This window comes from Eumetopias jubatus, unplaced genomic scaffold, assembly GCF_037043125.1.
Source record: "Eumetopias jubatus isolate StellerSeaLion01/CBP00866 unplaced genomic scaffold, mEumJub1_p1.0 scaffold_12, whole genome shotgun sequence".
Lineage (NCBI taxonomy): Eukaryota > Metazoa > Chordata > Mammalia > Carnivora > Otariidae > Eumetopias > Eumetopias jubatus.
Genome location: NW_028274818.1, coordinates 453,754 through 475,320, shown reverse-complemented (window position 1 = coordinate 475,320; position 21,567 = coordinate 453,754). Strand labels below are relative to the sequence as shown.

Sequence of the window (21,567 nt, the reverse complement as noted above, 5' to 3'; positions counted from 1 at the left end):
CCTTTGACTCAGGTCATGATCCCAGGGTCCTGAGATCGAGCCCCGCATTGAGCTCCCTGCTTGGCAGGAAGCCTGCTTCTCCCTCTTCCACTCCCACTGCTTGTGTTCCTGCTCTCGCTATCTCTCTCTGTCAAATAAATAAATAAAATCTTTAAATAATAATAATAATAATAATAAATAAAAGACAAGAAAACTACAGGACACCTAGGTGGCTCAGTCAGTTAAGCATCTGCCTTTGACTTGGGTCATGATCCTGGGGTCCTGGGATCAAGTCCTGCATTGGGCTCCTTGCTAGGCAAAGGAGCCTGCTTCTCCCTCTGCCTGCCGCTCCCCCTGCTTGTGCTCTCTCGCTCTCTCTCTCTGACAAATAAATAATCTTTAAAAAAAAAAAAAAAACTACAGGCCAATATCACTGATGAACATAGCTGCAAAAGTCCCCAACAAAATATTAGCAAACCACATACAGCAATACATTAAAAGGATCATTCACTGCTGAAATCAAGTGGGATTTATTCCAGGAAAGCAAGGATGGTTCAATATTCACAAATCAATCAGTGTGATATACCACATCAACAAAATGAATGATAAAAATCATGGTTATTTGAACAGATGCAGAAAAAGCATTTGACAAAATTCAATATCCATTAATGATAAAAACTCAACAAAATGGGTATAGAGGTAACATACCTCAACATAATAAAGACCATATATGAAAAAGCTACAGCTAACATCATAACTCATCGGTGAAAAACAGAGCTTTTCCTCTAAGACCAGAGAAAGACAAGGATTCCCACTCTTACCACTTTTATTCAACATAGTATTAGAAGTCCTAGCCATAGCAATCAGACAGACAAGAAAAAGAAACAAGAAGCTTCCATATTGGTAAAAAAGTTAAACTATCACTTTTTGAAGATGACCTGATACGACACATAGGAAATCCTAAAGACACCACCAAAAAATACTAGAAGTAATAAATGAATTAGTAAAGTTGCAGGATACAAAATTAATACCCAGAAGTCGGTGGTGTTTCTATACACTAATAGTGCAGTAGCAGAAAGAGAAATTAAGAAAATAACACCATTTACAATTGCACCAGAAAGAATAAAATATCTAGGAATAAATTTAACCAAGGAGGTGAAATACCTGTACTCTGAAAGCTATAAAACATTGATGAAAGAAATTGAAGATGACACAAACAAATGGAAAGATATTCCATGCTCATGGATTAGAAGAATTAATATTGTTAAAATGTCCATATTAGCTAAGACAATCTATAGATTCAGTGCAATCCCTATCAAAATGCCAACAGCATTTTTCACAAAACCAGAACAAATAATACTAAAATTTGTATGGGACCACAAAAGACCCCAAATAGCCAAAGCAATTCTGAAAAAGAAGAACCGAAGTTTGGAAGTATCACAATCCCAGATTTCAAGATATGCTACAAAGCTGTAGTAATCCAAACAGTACAGTATGGACATAAAAATAGACACATAGATCAATGGAACAGACTAGAGATCCCAAAAGTAACCCATGATTATATGGCCAATTAATCTTCAACAAAGGAGGCAAGAATATACAATGGGGAAAGGACAGTCTCTTTAATAGATGGTGCTGGGAAAACTGGACAGTTGCATACAAAAGAATGAAACTGGACCACTGTCTAACTCCATACACAGAAATAAACACAAAGTGGATTAAAGACCTAAATGTGAGACCTTAAACCATAAAAATCCTAGAAGAGAGCATAGGCAGTAATTTCTCTGACATCAGCCAATGACATTGAACATTTTTCTGGATGTCTCCTGAGGCAAGGGAAACAAAAGCAAAAATAAACTATTGGGACTACATCAAAATAAGAAGCTTTTGCACAGTGAAGGAAACCACCAACAAAACAAAAGGTAATCTGTGGAATGGGAGAGAGGATATTTGCAAATGATATATCTGATGAGGGGTTAATATCCAAAAAATATAAAGAACTTATATACCTCAACACTAAAAAAACAAAGTTCGATTAAAAAATGGGCAGAGAACCTGAAGAGACATTTTTCCAAAGAAGACATACAAATGGCCAACAGACACATGAAAAAGATGTTCAACATCACTCATCATCAGGGAAATTCAGATCAAAACCACAGTGAGAGATCACCTCATACCTGTCAGAATGACTAAAAAAAGAGAAGAAACAGCAAGTGTTAGTGAGGATGTGGAGAAAAAGGAACTATTGTGCACTGTTGGTGGGAATGTAAATTGGCGCAGCCACTCTGGAAGACATTATTAAGGTTCCTCGTAGAACTATCTTATGATCCAGTAATTCCACTACTGGGTATTTAACCAAAGAAAATGAAAAGACTAATCTGAGAAGATGTCTGCATCCCTATGTTTATTGAAGCATTATTACTATTTTTTTAAAGATTTTATTTATTTGAGAGAGAGAGAGCATAAGAGAGGGGAGGTCAGCGGGAGAAGCAGACTCCCCGCTGAGCAGGGAGCCTGATGCGGGACTCAGTCCTGGGACTCCAGGATCATGACCTGAGCCGAAGGCAGTCACCCAACCAGCTGAGCCACCCAGGCGCCCTTATTGAAGCATTATTTACAGTAACCAAGATATGGAAGCAACCCAAGTGTCCATCAAAAGATGAATGGGTAAGGAAGATGTGATGTGTATGTACACACAGACACACAGGAATATTAGCCATAAAAAAAATGAGATCGTGGCATTGTGCCAACATGGATGGACCTAAAGGGTATTATGATAAGTGAAATAAGTCCGGCTGAGGAAGACCAATGATTCCATACAATTTCACAAAACAAATGAATAAATAAACAAAAAGCACAATCAGTCCTGTCAATAAGAGAACAAACTGATGGTTGCCAGATTAGTGGGGGTGGATAGGCAAAATGGGTGAAGAGGAGTGGGAGATACAGGCTTCTAGTTATGGAATGAATAAGTCATGGGAATAAAAGTCACTCTGTAGGGAACATAGTGGTACTGTAATAGTGTGGTATGGGGACTGATGGTAGCTACACTTTTTTTTTTTTAAGATTTTATTTGTCAGAGCACAAGCGGGGGGAGCGGCAGGCAGAGGGAGAAGCAGGCTCCCCACTGAGCAAGGAGCCTGACACGGGACTTGATCCCAGGACTCTGGGATCATGACCTGAGCCAAAGGCAGATGCTTAACTGACTGAGCCACCCAGGCATCCCTAGCTACACTTCTGAGCACAGCATAACAGAGATGTTGAATCTCTATGTTGTACATGTGAAACATTGTGTGTCAACTATACTCAGATTAAAAAAAAATAAAATATCCATTTAAAATGCTTATACAGGGGCACCTGGGTGGCTCAGTCGTTAAGCATCTGCCTTCCGCTCAGGTCATGATCCCAGGGTCCTAGGATCGAGCCCCATGTCGGGCTCCCTGCTCCACGGGAAGCCTGCTTCTCCTCCTCCCACTCCCCTGCTTGTGTTCCCTCTCTGTCTCTCTCTCTGTGTCAAATAAATAAAATAAAATCTTTAAAAAAATTAAAATGCTTATACAGCTACTTGTTCAATACCTTTTATGTGCCCAACATTGTACTAAATCCACTAAGGAAGAGACATTCTCTTTTAAAATTTAGGTAGAAGATATTCTCTTCTCTGAATAATTTTACATAACTAGAAAGCATAAGAAGAATTATTATGCTCTTATATGTGAAACATTTGACACATTCAAACAGCACTAGGAGATATACTAGTATACAAATGAATAGTAGAGATGGGTATTGTAAGAACTTAGAGGATGTGGAAGTGGTTGTAGTCTGGAATGATTAGATATTAATGGGTAAGGTGACCCACAAGTTAGGCCTGAACGATAGATAGGATCTAAATGAATATAGAGGTTGAGAAGCATCCAAGTGAGAGGCATTGTGTACATGTCTCCTGATTTGGGAATTAAGTCTAATGTCATTTTCAGCAATCAACCAGTTTTCACTTTAGAAAACTGTTGAGTTCCCTGACCAATCAAGGATTCATTTCTTTGAATGTCATCAGGCTGTAAACCCTGTGGAGGTGGCATTGGTGACGTGGCAGTCTGTGAAGGAAATGGTGTTTGAAGGGGGCCCCCGACCATGGATCTTGGAGCCCTCCCGATTCTTTCTGGAGTTGAGCATGGAGAAGACAGAGGAAATTGAATTAACACAAGTCCGGCTGCCAGCTAAGAGAAAACAGAACCAGTACATCTACCGGGTCTTGTGCCTGGATTTAGGGGAACAAGTAAGTAGGAAAATGATCTTTTTCTAACATTTCTTTTAGTAGTAATACCCCAAATCTTTTGTACTTCTAGCCATTCCTTTTCAGATTCTAATGGATTTCATTTATAGACTAGATAGGGAAATTCTTTTTCTCTTCCAGATTTTTATTTAAATTCTAGTTAGTTAACAAAGGAAAATTCTAATTATTAATGGTTTTTTTAACTTTACTACTCTTTAAATATACTCAAAGATTTCACACGTTTGAGAATTCTTACAGTCTACTAAATGGTTCAAGATCGTTTTGTAGTAATGAACTTATTTCAATCGCTTTATCACTATAATTCATTGGCTTGTTGTCTAGACTGGAGGATATATGGTTTCCCACCTCCAAAAAAATGCAAGGAAGGGAAAGTTGAAGCGTCATCTATTAGCAATTTTGATTGGTTAGCAATTGTGAGTGGTGAGCAATTTTGAAGAACAAGTTAGATCTGTGCCGATAAGATGGTAAGTGTGTTGCCCTTTATCCAGTTGAATTAGTTTTATTATTTTAGAGGATCCACCCACAGCTGTGCCCTGCTTCTGTCAAACCAGTAACAAAGGTTTGCAATTTGACTAGGGTTGAGAATTCAGTGTATGACTCTGTAACCAGCCCACAAGGAATCGACGTATGATTTTAATTTAATAAGAACCGAGCTTCTTTCTAACCTCTTTGCGAACTTTGTTGTGTATGTGGCTGGCTGTCAGCAGTGTCAGAGTCCTCACCCCTGTTGGAGCCCTCTTGTCTTTTGTCTTCACATTCTGTTACTCATTTGGTGCTACCACCAGAAAAAGGTTGAAACACAAAATAGTTTTTCCACTTTTTACCAACTGGTAAATAAAAGATTTGGTGGAGAAAAAGACAAGTAATTGATCAGAATTAGATTTTTTAATGTTCCCTTTGTTTATAAATTTCCATGATACCCTTGTTTCTCTTAGCCACATGATTAAGAACTATGATGATTATAGTGTCCAAAGGGATCCTATACTGGAGTTTGAATAATTCTGACATGTGTAGATTGGAACAACTGACATCAAGTGTCTACCCACAGTTGCCTCTTGCTCCGCTGTTTCCTTAAAGGCTCTGACATTCCGAATTGGAAATCATCCAGGTGTCCTGAACCCCAGTCCAGCTGTTGAGGCTGTGCAGGTACGCTTCATGTGTGCCCACCCTGCCAGCATGTCAGTAACCCCAGTATACAGAGTGCCAGCTGGTGCCCAGCCATGCCCTCTGCCACAGCACAACAAACAGCTGGTAAGTACAGTGTTTCCATCTAACTTGGTACTTTTGTCTTCCACACCTTAGAGATAAATGGTCTCAAGTATAGCTTTTGTCTTATTAAAGTGAAGGAAACATTTATTTGTTATTCATTCTCTGACAGCCTCTGTAAAGTCTGTAAATAATTAAACTAGGTTAGAATTGGCTACACTTAGTGACACTTTAGTGACTTAGTTTGCTTACTGTACGTAGGGACATAGCTTGTAATTGTGGCAATAAACAATGGAGATGTCTCTAAACTTCCAGATAGTTTGGATAATATCTTTCCCTACCAGATCTTTTATTGGTAAGTAATAGAATTTATTTCTACTCTAAACCCACCATGAAGAATAATGATAAGCAGGGGGCGCCTGGGTGGCTCAGTTGGTTAAGCGACCGCCTTCGGCTCAGGTCATGATCCTGGAGTCCTGGGATCGAGTCCCACATCAGGCTCCCTGCTTGGCAGGGAGCCTGCTTCTCCCTCTGACCCTCCCCCCTCTCATGCTCTCTCTCTCATTCTCTCTCTCAAATAAATAAATAAACTCTTTTAAAAAAAAAAAGAATAATGATTAGCAATAATGTAACTAGTAGGGATTGAGGAATAAATGAGTTTTCTAACCTAGAAACTAGAACATCAGACTGTATACTAAATGAGGTAGACTTTAATTACAAGCATAGGAGAATGGAAGTCCTTTCTTAGCCTATGCAGAACAGAACAATCAATTATTGCTGTTTTACAGATGGAGAAACAGACTCCTAGAGGTTAAGTAATTTCTCCAAAGGCATAAAGCTAGAAAATAGCATATTCTGTTCGACTCCAAAGCACGTGTTATTGACTTTTATACTATTCTGCCTTTTTTAAAAAAAATTATTTATTTATTTATTTGTTAGAGAGAGGGAGAGAGAGAGCATAGCAAGGGGAGTGGCAGGCACAGCAGGCAGAGGGAAAAGCAGACACCTGCCAAGCAAGGAGCCTGATGTCGGACTCCATCCCAGGACCCTGGGATCATGACCTGAGCTGAAGGCAGACACTTAACAGACTGAGCCACCCAGGCATCCCCTATTCTGTCTTTTTATTATAAAGGAGCAAGAATATGAGATGTTACAGGTTAGGAACTCATTTTTTTGAGAACTAAATTCCACATGAAATATTATTTGAAGTTTACAAATGATGTACTCTTTTAAAAAAGATTTCTTTAGTTCAGAGAGAGAGAGAGAGCGCTTGGGGGAAGGGGCAGAAGAAGAGGAAGAGAGAAACTCAATCGGACTCAGAGCTGAGCATGGACCCCGACATGGGGCCCCATCCCACAACCCTGAGATCAGACCTGAGCCAAAACCAAGAGTCTGACACTCAACTGACTGTGCCACCCACACGCCCCTATAAATGATTTGGTTTTTAAAAAAGCACTTAGGTGGAGCAGAATAAAAGTTATCCATATAATTGTCATTCAGTGTCACTTTTTTCAATTGAAATAATTTAAATTTATAGAAAATTTGCAAGAAAAGGGGCACCTAGGTGGCTCAGTTGGTTGAGCATCCAACTCTTGGTTTTGGCTCCGGTCTAATCTCAATGTCATGGGATTGAGCCCCATGTCAGGCTCCATGCTCAGTCTGCTTGGGATTCTCTCTCTTCTGTCCCTCTGCCCCTCCCCCTAGCTCATGCGCGCTCTCTCTCTCAAATAAATAAAGTCTTTAAAAATAAAGAAACTTTGCAAGAATTTTTTTTTCTTCGAGCCATTTAGGAGTAATTTACAGATATAATTCCCCGTACTTCAGAATTTCTTTTTTTTTTATAATTAAGAACAATTTATATACTGTAAAATTCACCCTTTTAAAAGTGTACAAGTTGGGGGCACCTGGGTGGCTCAGTTGGTTAAGCGGCTGCCTTCGGCTCAGGTCATGATCCTGGAGTCCCACATGGAGCTCCCTGCTGAGCAGGGAGTCTGCTTCTCCCTCTGAACCTCTTCCCTCTCATGCTCTCTATCTCTCATTCTCTCTCTCTCAAATAAATGAATAAAATCTTTTTAAAAAAATTAAAAAAAAAATAAAGTGTACAAGTTGGGGGTGCCTGGGTGGCTCAGTCGTTAAGCGTCTGCCTTCGGCTCAGGTCATGATCCCAAGGTCCTGGGATCGAGCCCTGCATCAGGCTCCCTGCTGTGCAGGAAGCCTGCTTCTCCCTCTCCCACTCCTCCTGCTTGTGTTCCCTCTCTCGCTGTGTCTCCCTCTCTCTGTCAAATAAATAAATAAAAATCTTTAAAAAAAAAAAAGTGTACAAGTAAGGGGCGCCTGGGTGACTCAGTTGGTTAAGCGTCTGCCTTTGGCTCAGGTCATGATCTCGGGGTCCTGGGATCAAGCCCCACATCTGGCTCCCTGCAGCCTGGTTCTCTCTTTCCCTCTTCCTCTCCCCAAGCTTGTACGCTCTCTCGCTCACTCTCTCTAAAATAAATAAATAAAATCTTAAAAAAAAATTGTACAAGTAAGAGTTTTGCAGCCAGTACCATGGTCCAACTCCAGAATGTTTTCATTTCCCCAAAAAGAAATGCACACCCAGTAGCAGTCACTGCCCATTCCCTCCCCCCACCCCAATTCCTGGAAACCACTGTATGTCTCTATGGATTTGCCTATTCTATTATGTTTCATATAAATGGAATCATATCATATGTGGCCTTTGCACCTAGCTTCTTTCGTTTAGCATGTTTTCTTTTTTTTTTTTTTTAAGATTTTATTTATTTGACAGAGAGAGACACAGTGAGAGAGGGAACACAAACAGGGGGAGTGGGAGAGGGGAGAAGTAGGCTTCTTGCTGAGCAGAGAGCCCCAGGCGGGGCTTGATCTCAGGACGCTGGGATCATGACCTGAGCCGAAAGGAGACGCTTAACGACTGAGCCACCCAGGTGCCCCAATTTAGCATGTTTTCAAGATTCTTTCATATTATAGCATGAATGAATACTTCATTCTTTCTTATGGCTTCATAATATTCCATTGCATAGATATACTACATTTTGTTTGTCCATTTATCAATTGATGGATATATGGGTGGTTCCCACTTTTTGGCTCTTATATAAGAATAATGGTGCCATGAACATTCATGTATAAATTTTTGTATGAACATGTTTTCAATTCTTTTTTTTTTTTAATGATTTTATTTATTTATTTGACAGAGAGAGACACAGCAAGAGAGGGAACACAAGCAGGGGGGAGTGAGAGAGGGAGAAGCAGGCCTCCCGCGGAGCAGGGAGCCCGATGCGGGGCTCGATCCCAGGACCCTGGGATCATGACCTGAGCCGAAGGCAGACGCTTAACGACTGAGCCACCCAGGCGCCCCCATGTTTTCAATTATTTTGAGTTTCTATATAGAGATGGAATTTCTTGGCATATGGTAACTCAGTGTTTAGCCTTTTGAAGAAATGCCAGCTGTTTTCCACAGCAGCCACACCATTTTACATTTCCATAAGCAAGGGATGAGAATTCCAATTTCTCCACATCCTTTGCAGTACTTGTTACTGTTTGTCATTTTGATTATAACCTTCCTACTGAGTGAGAAGTAGTATCTCATAGTGGTTTTGATTTACATTTTCTAATGACTAATGATGTACACCTTTTTGTGTGCTTATTGGCCATTTGTATATCTTCTTTGGAGAAATGTTAATTCAGATCTTTTGTCAATATTTTTTCTTTTGTCAATTTTTAAAAAGATTTTATTTATGTATTTTTTTAAAAGATTTTATTTATTTATTCATGAGAGACAGAGAGAGAGAGAGGCAGAGGCAGAGGGAGAAGCAGGCTTCCCGCCGAGCAGGGAGCGCAATGCGGGACGCGATCCCAGGACCCTGGGATCATGACCTGAGCCGAAGGCAGACGCTTAACTGACTGAGCCACCCAGCCCCCCGATTTTATTTATTTATTTGAGAGAGAAAGAGTTGGGGGGGGCAGAGGGAGAAGCAGACCCCCCTGAGCAGGGACCTGATGTGGGGCTCCATCCCAGGACCCTGAGATCATGACCTAAGCTGAAGGCAGACACTTAACTGACCAAGCCACCCAGGAGCCCCTCTTTTGTCAGTTTTTAATAGGGTTATTCATCTTTTTGTTATTAAGTTGTGCAAGTTTTTCATATATCCTAAGTACAAGTCTGTTTTCAAAGATATGATTTGTAAAAATTTTCTCCCATTTTGTGGGTTGTCTTCACTTCCTGGATGGTGCCTTTTGAAGCACAAAAGTTTTTGTTGAGTGATGTCCAGTTTATCAATTTTATTGTTGGTGGTTGTACTTTTGATGTCATATCTAAGAAACAATTGCCTAATCCAAGGGCACAGATATTTATACCTTTGACTTCTTTTAAGAGTCTTATAGTTTTAGTCCTTACATTTTGGTCCTAGTCCATTTTGAGTTAATTTTTGTTTATGGTGTGAGGTTGGAGTGTACCTTCATTCTTTTGTATGTAGATAGTCCAGTTGATCCAGCCTCATTTGTTAAAAAGGTTATTCTTACTCTTTGAATGGTCTTGGCACTCTTGTTTAAGAAAAAAATCTGTTAACCATAAATGTGAGGATTTTTTTCTGGATTCTCAAATCTATTTTATTAATTTATATGTCTTTATGCCAGTAGCATACTTCCTTGATTACCATAGCTTTGTAGTAAGTTTTGAAATTGGGAAGTGTGTGTTCTCCAGCTCTGTTCTTCATTTTCAAGATGGTTTTGGCTATTCTTTTTTTTTCTTTTTTTTAAGATCTATTTATCTGGGGCACCTGGTGGCTCAGTCAGTTAAGCGTCTGCCTTCGGCTCAGGTCATGATCCCAGGGTCCTGGAATTGAGCACCACATGGCACTCCCTGCTCAGCAGGTGGCCTGCTTCTCCCTCTGCCATTCCCCTGCTTGTGGCTCTCTGCCTCTCTCTATCTCTCTGTCAAATAAATAAATAAAATCTTAAAAAAAAAAACTCTAAAAAACTTTTATTTATTTATTTTAGAGAGAACGAGTGAGTGAGCATGAGCGGGAGGAGGGGCAGAGGGAGAGGGAGACAAGCAGACTCCCTGCCGGGCAGGAAGCCCAATGCGGGGCTCCATCCCAGGATCCTGACATCATGACTTGTGCTGAAAACAAGAGTCAGACGCTCCACCAACTGAGCCACTCATGTGCCTCTGTTTTGGCTGTTTTGAATCCCTTGCATTTCCATATAAATTTTAGAATCACCTTGTCAATTTCTAGAAAAAAAAAACTAGCAGGGATTTTGATAGAGATTAGATTGAATCTGTAGATCAATTTAGGGAGTATTACCATCTTAACAATATTGTCTTCTGATTTATAAACATGGGATGTCTTTCCATTTATTTAGGGCCTCTTTAATTTTTTTCAACAGTGTTTTGTAGTTTAGAATATACAAGCACTCCTTTTGTTAGATTTATTCCTAAATATTTTCTATAGCAGATTTCCATGGGGGAAGGCTTCCAGTCTATAACCATTAGGTTTGATAGTGGCTGTGGGTTTTTCCATAGATGCCCTTTATAGGTTGATGAAGTTTCCTTTTCGTCTGTTGAATGTTTTTATCATGAAATAGTAGTGCATTTTGTTAAATATTCTTTCTGTATCTGTTGAGATGATCATGCATTTTTCCCTTTATTCTATTAATATGATGTGTTACATTGATTGATTTTCATATGTTGAACCAGCCTTGTATTCCTGGGATAAATCCCCCTTGGTCATGATGTATAAATCTTTTTATATATTCTTGGATTCCGTTTGCTAGTATTCTGTTGAGGGTTTTTACATCTATATCCATAAGAGATTTTGTGGTTTTATTTTTTTGTAGTGCCTTTGGTTTGGTATCAGAATAATTCTGGCCTTTGAGAATGAGTTGGGAAGTATTGACTTCTCTTCTACTTTTTGGAAAAGCTTATGAAGGATTGGTATTCACTGTTCTTTGAACGTTTAGTAGAATTCACCCATGAAGCCATCAGGGCCTAGGATTTTCTTTGTGGAATGTTTGTGTTGTTTCTTTAATTACTGATTCAATCTGTTTGCCTGTTATAGGTCTAGTCAGATTTTTTATTTCTTCTTGAGTCACTTTTGGTTGTATATGCAAAGAGTTTTTCCATTTCATCTAGGTTATCTAATTTGTAGGCTTAAACAATTGTTCACAATAACCCTATATAACCCTTTTTATTTCTGTAAAGATAGTACTAATGACCCTCCTTTCATTCCTGATTTTTAGTAAATTGAGTCCTTTCTTTCTTAATCATTCCAACTAAAGGCTTGTCAATATTGTTGGTCTTTTCAAAGAGTCAGTTTTTGGTTTGGTTGATTTTTTTTCTGTTGTTTTTCTATGTCATTTATTTTTGCTGTACTCAGTATTATTTCCTTCCTTCTCTTTGGTTTGACTGTAGCTTCTTCATTTTTTCTAGTTTCTCAAAGTGGAAGTTTAGGTTATTGATTTGAGATTGTTCTTCTTTTTCATTTTTTAATTTTTTTAAATTTTTAAAAAAGATTTTATTTATTTGACAGAAAGAGAGACAGCGAGAGAGGGAACACAAGCACGGGGAGTGGGAGAAGGAGAGGGAGAAGCAGGCTCCCTGATGGGGAACAGGGAGCCTGATGTGGGACTTGATCCCAGGACCCCGGGGTCATGACATGAGCCAAAGGCAGATGCTTAATAACTGAGCCACCCAGGCGCCCTGATTGTTCTTTTTTAATATAGATATTTGCAGTTACATGTTTTCCACTAAGCATTGCTTGTGCTGAATCCCCTAAGTTTTGATATGTTGAGTTTTATTTTCATTTGTCTCAACATGTTTTCTAATTTACCTTTGATTTCTTCTTTGACCCATTGCTTATTTAGGAGTGTATTATTTAATTTCCACACATTTGTGAATATCCCAAATTTCCTCTGTTGTTGATTTCTAATTCCATTGTGATTAGAAAACATACTTTATGATTTAAATCCTTTTGAATTTATATATAAATATTATATGGACCTTATATAGATACATTTGTTTATAAAATGTATTCAGGCTTGTTTTGTGGCTGTGCATAGGGCCTGTCTTGGAGGGTATTTCATGTGCACTTGAGAAGAGTATATTCTGGTATTGGGTGAGGTGTTCTATAGTTGTCTGTTAGGTCTATTTGGTTTATGGTGTTATTCAAGTCTTCTGTTTCCTTGCTGATCTTCTCTCTAGTTGTTCTATCCATTATTAAAAGTGATATTGAAGTCTCTGACTGTTATTGTTGAATTGTCTATTTCTCCCTTAAATTCTGTCAGTTTTGCTTCATGTATTTTGGGGCTCAGTTATTAGGTACATATGCATTTATAATTGTTATATCTTTTTGATATATTGACCTTTTGCAACACCACAGTGCAGTTTTGACACTACCTGGAGTTTGCTTGAACTCCACAATTTTAAGGGTACAGTTGTCCAAAAAAACTGCCTTCACTTCAGATGCCAGCCACAAGTTCAGGGATCCACAGGCCACCCACAGTTCTAACCACTGGCTATAAATTTGAGGATTCCTACAATCACTTCAGGTTCAGTAATTTTTTTTTTTTTTTAAGATTTTATTTATTTATTTGACAGAGACATAGCGAGAGAGGGAACACAAGCAGGGGGAGTTGGAGAGGGAGAAGCAGGCTTCCCCACGGAGCAGGGAGCCCAATGTGAGGCTTGATCCCAGGACCCTGGGATCACGACCTGAGCCGAAGGCAGACGCTTAATGACTGAGCCACCCAGGCACCCCAGGTTCAGTAATTTGTTAGATGATTCACAGTGCAGCTTTATTATAAAGGATACAAATTGGGACCAGTGAGATGAAGAGACACATAGGGAGAGGTCTAAGAGGGCCCCAGATCTGGAGCTTCTATGCCCTCTACCAATGGAATCAGGTTTGTGTGTGACACATCAGGTGGAAGACATTGATGTGTTCACCAACCAGAAAGTTCCACTGAGCTTTGGTGTCCAGAATTTGTATGGGGCTTTATTACATAAATATGATTGAATAAATCATTGACCATGTGGTTGAACTCACTCCAGCTCCCCTTCTCTCCCTGAAAGTTGGGTTGATATCGCCTGGCTCAGCCCCATCCCTCTAGTCACATGGTTGGTTTATCTGCCTGACCAATGCCCATCCTGAATCATCTCAGTATAAACTCAGGTGCAATCTATGAAGCAAGCCCACCATGAATAATGGATACATTCTTATTACTCTGGAAATTCCAAGGGTTTAGGGGTTAATTCTCAGAAACCGAGGACAAAGGCCAGACAATTTCTTTATTATACAACATCCTTTTATCATTCAAAATGTCCTTCTTTGTATCTAGTGACAATTTTTGTCTTAGAGCCTATTTTTTTCTGATCCTAGTATAACCACTCTAGCTCTCCTTTGGTTACTGTTTGTATGGCATATCTTTTTTTTTTTTCATCTTTGTATTTTGACCCCTTTGTCTTTGAATCTAAAGTGTGTGTCTTGTCACAGCATAAAGTTGGATCATGGATTTACATTTAATGTAATTACTGATTAGGTTGGATTTACACCTATCATTTTGCTCTTTATCATATGCCTTTTTTGTTCCTCTTTTCTTTCACTTCCTTTTATGTTAAATATTTCTAGTGTAACATTTTAATTCTCTCATCCTTACTATTTTACTTCGAGTTATTAGTTATTACTCTAGGGAATACAATGAACAACTTAACATTTAACAATCTAGTTTGGAATAATACCAACTTAATTTCAGTAGTGTACAAAACCTTTGTTCCTATTAAACTCCATTTCTTCCCCTTCCTTTGTGCTGTTATTGTCATAATCTTTATACATGCATGCCCATCAAACAGATTTATAATTAGTGCTTTATCCATTTGTCTTTAAAATCAGACAGGAGAAGAAAAGAATTACAAACAAAAGTACATTTATGCTCTCTTGCATATTTACCTATGTAGTTATCTTTACCAGGCACTTTATTCATTCCTTCATGGGGATTCCGGTTACTGTCTAGTGACCTTTTATTTCAGCCTGAAGGATCCCCTTTTCTTTCTTGTAGGGCAGGTTTACTAGCAACAAATCCTCTCTGGTTGTGTTCGATCTAGGAATGTCTTAATTTCTCCTTCATTTTTAAAAAAGATTTTATTGATTTGTTTGGGGGAGAGAGAGAGTATAGAGGGAGAGGGAGAGGGATAAGCAGACTCCCCACTGAGCAGAGAGCCTGATGAAGGGCTTGATCCCAGGACCTGAGATCATGACCTGAGCTGAAGGCAAATGCTCAACTGACTGAGCCACCCAGGTGCCCTCTCCTTCATTTTTGAAGGATTATTGTGCTCAATATAGAATTCTTCGTTGGAGCACTGGGTATTATGCACAAACAATGAATCATTGAACACTACATCAAAAATTAATGATGTAATGTATGGTGATTAACATAACAATAAAAAATTTAAAGGAAAAAAAATTCTTCGTTGGTAGTCTTTTTCTTTCATCACATCTTCCATGGTTTCTGATAAAAAATTAGGTGTTAATCTCATGTCCTTTCCTCTTTCTGCTTTTATGATTCTCTTTCTCTTGGACTTTGATTATGATATGTCTAGATGCACATCTCTTGGAATTTATCCTACCTGGAGTTCTTTGTGTTTCTTGGATGTTTAATGTTTTTCATCAATTTGGGAAGTTTCCAGCCATTATTTCTTCAAATATCCTTTCTTCCTCTTTTTTTTTCTCTCTTTTCCTTGTAGGACTCTCATTTTTCATATATTGATACACTCGATGTTGTCCTGTGGGTCTTTGATGATATTCATTTTTCTTCATTCTTTTTTCTTTCTGTTCATCAGACTAGATAATCTCAGCTGACCTATTTTCAATTCTCTGATTCTTTCTTCTGCCTCTTCAGATCTCCTATTTAGTTTCTCTAGTGAATTTTTCATTTCAATTATTATACTTTCCAACTTCAAAATTTATTTTTGGTTCTTTATTAATATTCTTTATGTGCTAAGACATTATTTTCATGCTTTCCTTTAGTTATTTAAACATGGATTTCTTTAGTTCTTTGAACAAAATAGTTGATTAAAAGTCTTTGTCTAGTAAGTCCAGTGTCTGAGCATCTGCAGGAAGTGTTTCCTTTTTTTTTTTTTTTTTAAGATTTTATTTATTGAGAGAGCAAGAGAGAGAGAGTACCAAGGGAGAGGGAGAAGCAGCCTCCCGGCTGAGCAGGAAGCCTGATGTGGGGCTCAATCCCAGGACCCTGAGATCATGACCTGAGCTGAAGGCAGCTGCTTAACCGACTGAGCTACCCAAGTCTCCTGGGACAGTTTCTACTAACTGCTTTTTTTCCTGTGCATAGGCAATAGTTTATTGTTTTTTTTAAATACTTTATTTATTTATTTGAGAGAGAGAGCACAAGTAGGGGAGGGGCAGAGAGAGAGGGAGAAGGAGGTTCCCTACTGAGCAGGGAGCCTGACATCAGGCTCGATCCCAGGACCCTGGCATCCCGACCCGAGCAGAAGGCAGATGTTTAACTGACTGAGCTACCCAGGTGCCCCTACTTTCCTGTTTCTTTGCATTTCTAATAATGTTTTGTTGAAAACTTGACATTTTTTTTCAGATTTTATTTATTTGATAGTATGTGCATGCTCACAATCAGGGAGAGTGGCAGACAGAGGGAGAGGGAGAAGCAGTCTCCCCGTGGAGCAGGGATCCTGATGCAGGGCTCAATACCCGGACCCTGGGATGATGACCTGAGCTGAAGGCAGATGCTTAATGGACTGAGCCATCCAGGCACCCCAAAACTTGACATTTTAAATAGCATAATCTAGCAATTCTGAAATCATATTGTTCCCCTCACTAGGTTTTGTGGTTGTTACTGTTTTTTGTTGTGGTAGCTGTTCGGTTACCTTTCCTGAACTAGTTCTGTAATGTCTGTATTCTTTGTCCTCTGTGGCCACTAAACTCTCTGCTTGGTTAGCTTTGTGATCAGCTAATTGTTGGATATCAAGTTTCTCAATTCCAGGTATTTTTGAGGAGATTATATTAAATTTATATATAAATTCAGAGCAATTGAAATTTTTATGATGTGAAGTCATCTTAGTCATCCTGTCCAAGAACATGTGTGTGTGTGTATATATATATATATATATATAGAGAGAGAGAGAGAGAGAGAGAGAGAGATATCAAATCTAGGTCAAAAATAAAAAACAAGTATAAAGGATATTTTGAGGGACATTTGGGGAAAATTGACCGTATATTAGATGATATTGAATTAATATTCTTATGTGTGATAATATTGTTTTTGTTACTTAGAATGTTCTCATTCATAGGAATGCATGCTAAAATATTTACTGGTAAAGTGCCATGATGCCTACATCATTTAGCAAAAAAAAAAAAAAAAGACACACATACAAATGGAGGGGGGAAAGTAGAGGGAGAGAAATATAAAGCAAATGGTGAATCCAGATGAGTTGTGTATACTTACACTATTCTTTCAACTGTAGATTTGAAAATTATCAAAGAGGGGCTCCTGGGTGGCTCAGTTGGTTGAGTGTCTGACTCTTGGTACAGCTCAGATCATGATCTCAAGGTCATGAAATTGAGCACCATTTTGGGCTCTGTGCTCAGCAGGGAGTCTGCTTGAGATTCTATCTCTCCCTCTCCCTCTGCCCCTCCCCCCAATAAAAAAATAAATCTTTAAAACTAAAAAAGAAAAGAAAAGAAAATTGTCAAAGAAAAAAGAATGGGATAAACATGAGCCCTAGCTTCAAGGGTATCTCACTGCCTCCTAAACTATTGTTTCTTTTTTTTTTTTAAAGATTTTATTTATTTATTTGACAGAGAGGCATGAAGAGAGGGAACACAAGCAGGGGGAGTGGGAGAGGGAGAAACAGACTCCCTGCTGAGCAGGGAGCCCTACGCAGGGCTCAGTCCCAGAATCCCAAGATCATGACCTGAGCTGAAGGCAGATGCTTAAACTGACTGAGCCACCCAGATGCCTCCCCACCCCCCACCTTTTTTTTTTTTTTAATGCAGATTCCTGTATCAAGCCTGAGGGACACAGTTCTGGAACTGGCAGTGTTTGATCAACACAGGAGAAAGTTTGATAATTTCAGTTCACTAATGCTGGAATGGAAATCCTCAAATGAAACACTAGCTCATTTCGAAAATTATAATTCAGTGGAGATGGTAGCAAAGGATGACGGCAGCGGGCAGACTCGGCTACATGGTATTACGGTGACTTACAAATCCTTTTACATGTGTGCTAAGTGTTTCTGCACCAAGTATTTCCCTTGGGTGACAGTTTATTTCAGATTTTGTCATATCTCTCTTTGCATCTTTGATCATTGTATGTTTTAGCAAATGTAAATATAGATTTCTTGGTTGCAAAGCCAGGGTCTGGGATCCAGCATTTCTCACAAGAACATATTTATTGAGTGACTGCTGCGTGTAAGCCTGTGTGCTAGGCACCTGAAGATGGAATGGTACATGAGACAGTCATGGCCTCTGCCCTCATAGACTTTATATACAGACTTTCTGAAGATTTCATTTATTTATTTATTTATTTGAGAGGAGGGGAGGGGCACAGGGAGATGAAGAGAGAATCTCAAGCAGATTCCCTGCTGTGTGTGGAGCCCAGTGCAGGGCTCAATCTCATGACCCTGAGTTCAAGACCTGAGCCAAAGCCAAGAGTCAGATGACTGAGCCACCTAGGTGCCCCCCTCGTAGACTTTATTTTTTTAAATTTTTTTAAAGATTTTTTATTTATTTGTGAGAGAGAAAATGAGAGACAGAGAGCATGAGAGGGAGGAGGGTCAGAGGGAGAAGCAGACTCCCCGCCGAGCAGGGAGCCCGATGCGGGACTCGATCCCGGGACTCCAGGATCATGACCTGAGCCGAAGGCAGTCGCTTAACCAACTGAGCCACCCAGGCGCCCCCCCATAGACTTTAAATATTATGATTGTGTTAGGTGTTTTGAAGGACACGTATGGGGTGCTTTAAGAGTTACAGCAGAGAGGGGCGCCTGGGTGGCTCAGTCGTTAAGTGTCTGCCTTCAGCTCAGGTCATGATCCCGGGGTCCTGGGATTGAGCCCTGTGTTGGACTCCCTGCTCAGCGGGAAGCCTGCTTCTCCCTCTCCCACTCCCCCTGCTTGTGTTCCCTCTCTTGCTGTCTCTCTCTGTCAAATGGATAAATAAAATCTTAAAAAGAAAGTTATAGCAGAGAACCTGACCTAGTTTAGAATAGAGAAGGCTGCCCAAGAAGGTAACATTTACACTGAGACCTGAAGGGGCGGCAGAAAGGGAGACAGAGTGAGCAGAGTCAGGTGAACGAATCTTACAGGGGACCAGAGGCACCGGGCAGGAGTTGTGAGACAGCAGCACATGTCATCAGTCTTCATTCCTCTGCTTGTATCACACTTGCCGATTCACCGAAGCAGTCACCTGCCAAAACCAACTCAGGGTGGACAAGCACTGCTCAGGGGCATGGGTACCAGCAGGCATGGTTCACTGCAGGCCAGTAACATGTAAGTCTGCCACAGAGCCATCCCAGAGGTGAAGAAGAAAGAGGTACGGAGGGTAACTTTTAAGTTTCTGGCATGAGCGCTTAGAGGAGAAATAAGATTCAGCCTTCTCCACAGCCACAGGGAGCTCACCCACAGGACAAGTCTAAGAGCTTAGCTAGAGAACCTGGCAGCATAATACTCATGTGTATGTAATACTATAATACTCTAATACCAACAATATGGTACACTTTGTGTAAAAACTGGCAGCAAGGAGGGGCACCTGGCTGGCTCAGACAGTGGAGCGTGTGACTCTTGATCTCAGGGTTGTGGGTTCGACTGACAGTATTATTGCTATGATGTACAATACGTGTAGAGATTACTTAAAAATATTTTTTAAAAAAATGGTAGCAAGGAAAGAGATGCTCCTTACATGCTGTAACAATCAACCACCAGATACCATCAGTGCTTCTTCTGTTTTCTGATTTCATCCCTTCCTCTGACTCCATCACTGTGTCCTCACCATATCTGTCCCATGCTACCACAGTAGCCTCCTGGCTGACCTCCCTGTGTCTGTGCTGCCCTCTAATCTGTCCTCCGCACTACTGTCTAGATTACCGTTTTAAAGTACAAATCTGGACCTCTTTTTTTTTTTAAAGATTTTATTTATTTGACAGAGAGAGCACAAGCAAGGGTAGAGGCAGGCAGAGGGAGAGGGAGAAGCTGGCTCCCCACCAAGGAGGGAGCCCGAAGTGGGGCTCGATCCCAGGACCCTGGGATCATGACCTGAGCTGAAGGTAGATGCTTAACCAACTGAGCCACCCAGGTGCCCCTCTGAACCTCTTTCTTAAAATTCTTGTTTTGGGGTGCCTGGATGGCACATTCAGTTAAGCATCCCAACTCTTGGTTTCGGCTCAGGTCTTGATCTCAGGGTCCTGAGATTGAGCCCTGCATTGGGCTCTGAGCTCAGTGGGGAATCTGCTTCTCTCTATCTCTCCCTCTGCGCCTCCCCCTGCTCGCTCACTCTCTCTCTCTCTCAAATAAATAAACAAACAAATCTTTTAAAAAATTGTTTTGGCTATTATGGACTGAACTCTATGACATGCCAAGCACTGCACTGAATACTTCACATGTGTTTTGTCATGTCATTTTCATAACAACCGTGAGAGACTGACAGTATTATTGCTATGATGTCAGGTGCTCATTCATTATTTATTGAGTTCTTACTGTACTCTAGGTACAGTTTTAAGCTCTGAGATCACAACAGTAAAATAGGTGAAGCAGCAAGCTCTCTGACACCAAAGCCTATACTCTCAACCACTGACTATACTGTCACCACACTGCCTTCAGGGACTCCCTGTGTCTTTCAGGATAAAATTCATATGTTGCAGCTTAACATACCAACCCCTACCTCTCTGGCTTCACCTGCTATTTTTTTTTTAAAGATTTTATTTATTTATTTATTTGACAGCGAGAGAGGGAACACAAGCAGGGGGAGTGGGAGAGGGAGAAGCAGGCTTCCTGTGGAGCAGGGAGCCGGATGCAGAGCTCGATCCCAGGACCCTGGGATCATGACCTGAGCCGAAGGCAGACACTTAACGACTGAGCCACCCAGGTACCCCTTCACCTGTTACTGTTACCCATGTATACCCTACATTTTTCTCACACTCAACAACTTTATTTATTAAAAAATTTTTTTAAGGTTTTATTGTTTTAAGTAATCTCTACACCCAATGTGGGGCTTGAAAATGACCACAAGACCAAGAGTTGCATGCTCTTCTGGCTGAGCCAGCAGGGCACCCCCACTCAACAACTTTATATCCTTAGCCATGACAAGGCTTCTCTTACCTCTTTCCTTTCATGTGTTTATGTTTTCTTTTCTTGCATTGTCACTGGGCTGAAATTTTCCTCTTGCCATCTGTGAATTATCTGTAACCCTATATTACCAATCTAAGGAAAGTATTCCTTTTCTGTGCTCTGTACCTACTGCTCTAGTAGCACTCACCACAGAGTATTGTACGGTTGGTTTACCTCACAGTCACCACACTAAAGCTGCAGGCTTCTTTGAAGGCAAGGATTGTGTTTTCTTCTTCATCTCTGCATCCCTAATTACCTGGCATAGTACCTGGTATATGGTAGCCCCTCAATAAATCTGTTTATGGATGGATGGATGGATGGAGCATCATGAGTAACTATGTCACAGATTCAGGCATGATCATACTACTGTGTTGAGGATAAAACAAGAATTGACTTAAGTGGCAGATTTATGTTAAAGTTTTAAAAAGAAAGAAAAAGAATGAATAGGTAAAACAGGGTCAGATTATAGAAAGTTTCAAACACTAGTTGAAGGAGTTTGAATTGCTCTGATGTGGAATAGCCATTTAAAGTGGACGAGATGAGGGTCTCCTGGGTGGCTCAGTCGGTTAAGTGTCTGCCTTCAGCTCAGGTCATAATCCCGGGGTCCTGGGATCAAGGCCCGCATCGGGCTCCCTACTCGGCGGGGAGCCTGCTTCTCCCTCTCCCCTGCTTGTGCTCTCTCTCCCTCTCAAATAAATGAATAAAATCCTAAAAAAATAAGTAAGTAAAG

The 21,567-nt window shown here is 40.1% G+C and overlaps 1 protein-coding gene across 6 annotated transcripts in view; it reads left to right on the top strand.

Annotated features, from left to right (window-relative positions):
- The window catches only part of NUP210L (nucleoporin 210 like), an 82,908-nt gene that overhangs the window by 31,137 nt on the left and 30,204 nt on the right, over positions 1 to 21,567 (top strand). For all 6 annotated transcript variants that reach the window (XM_028090123.2, XM_088017095.1, XM_028090121.2 and 3 more), the window contains 3 exons: positions 4,031 to 4,252; positions 5,348 to 5,521; positions 17,515 to 17,707. In XM_028090123.2, the coding sequence (XP_027945924.2) occupies positions 4,031 to 4,252; positions 5,348 to 5,521; positions 17,515 to 17,707 (589 nt within the window). The remainder of the gene's footprint in view (positions 1 to 4,030; positions 4,253 to 5,347; positions 5,522 to 17,514; positions 17,708 to 21,567) is intronic.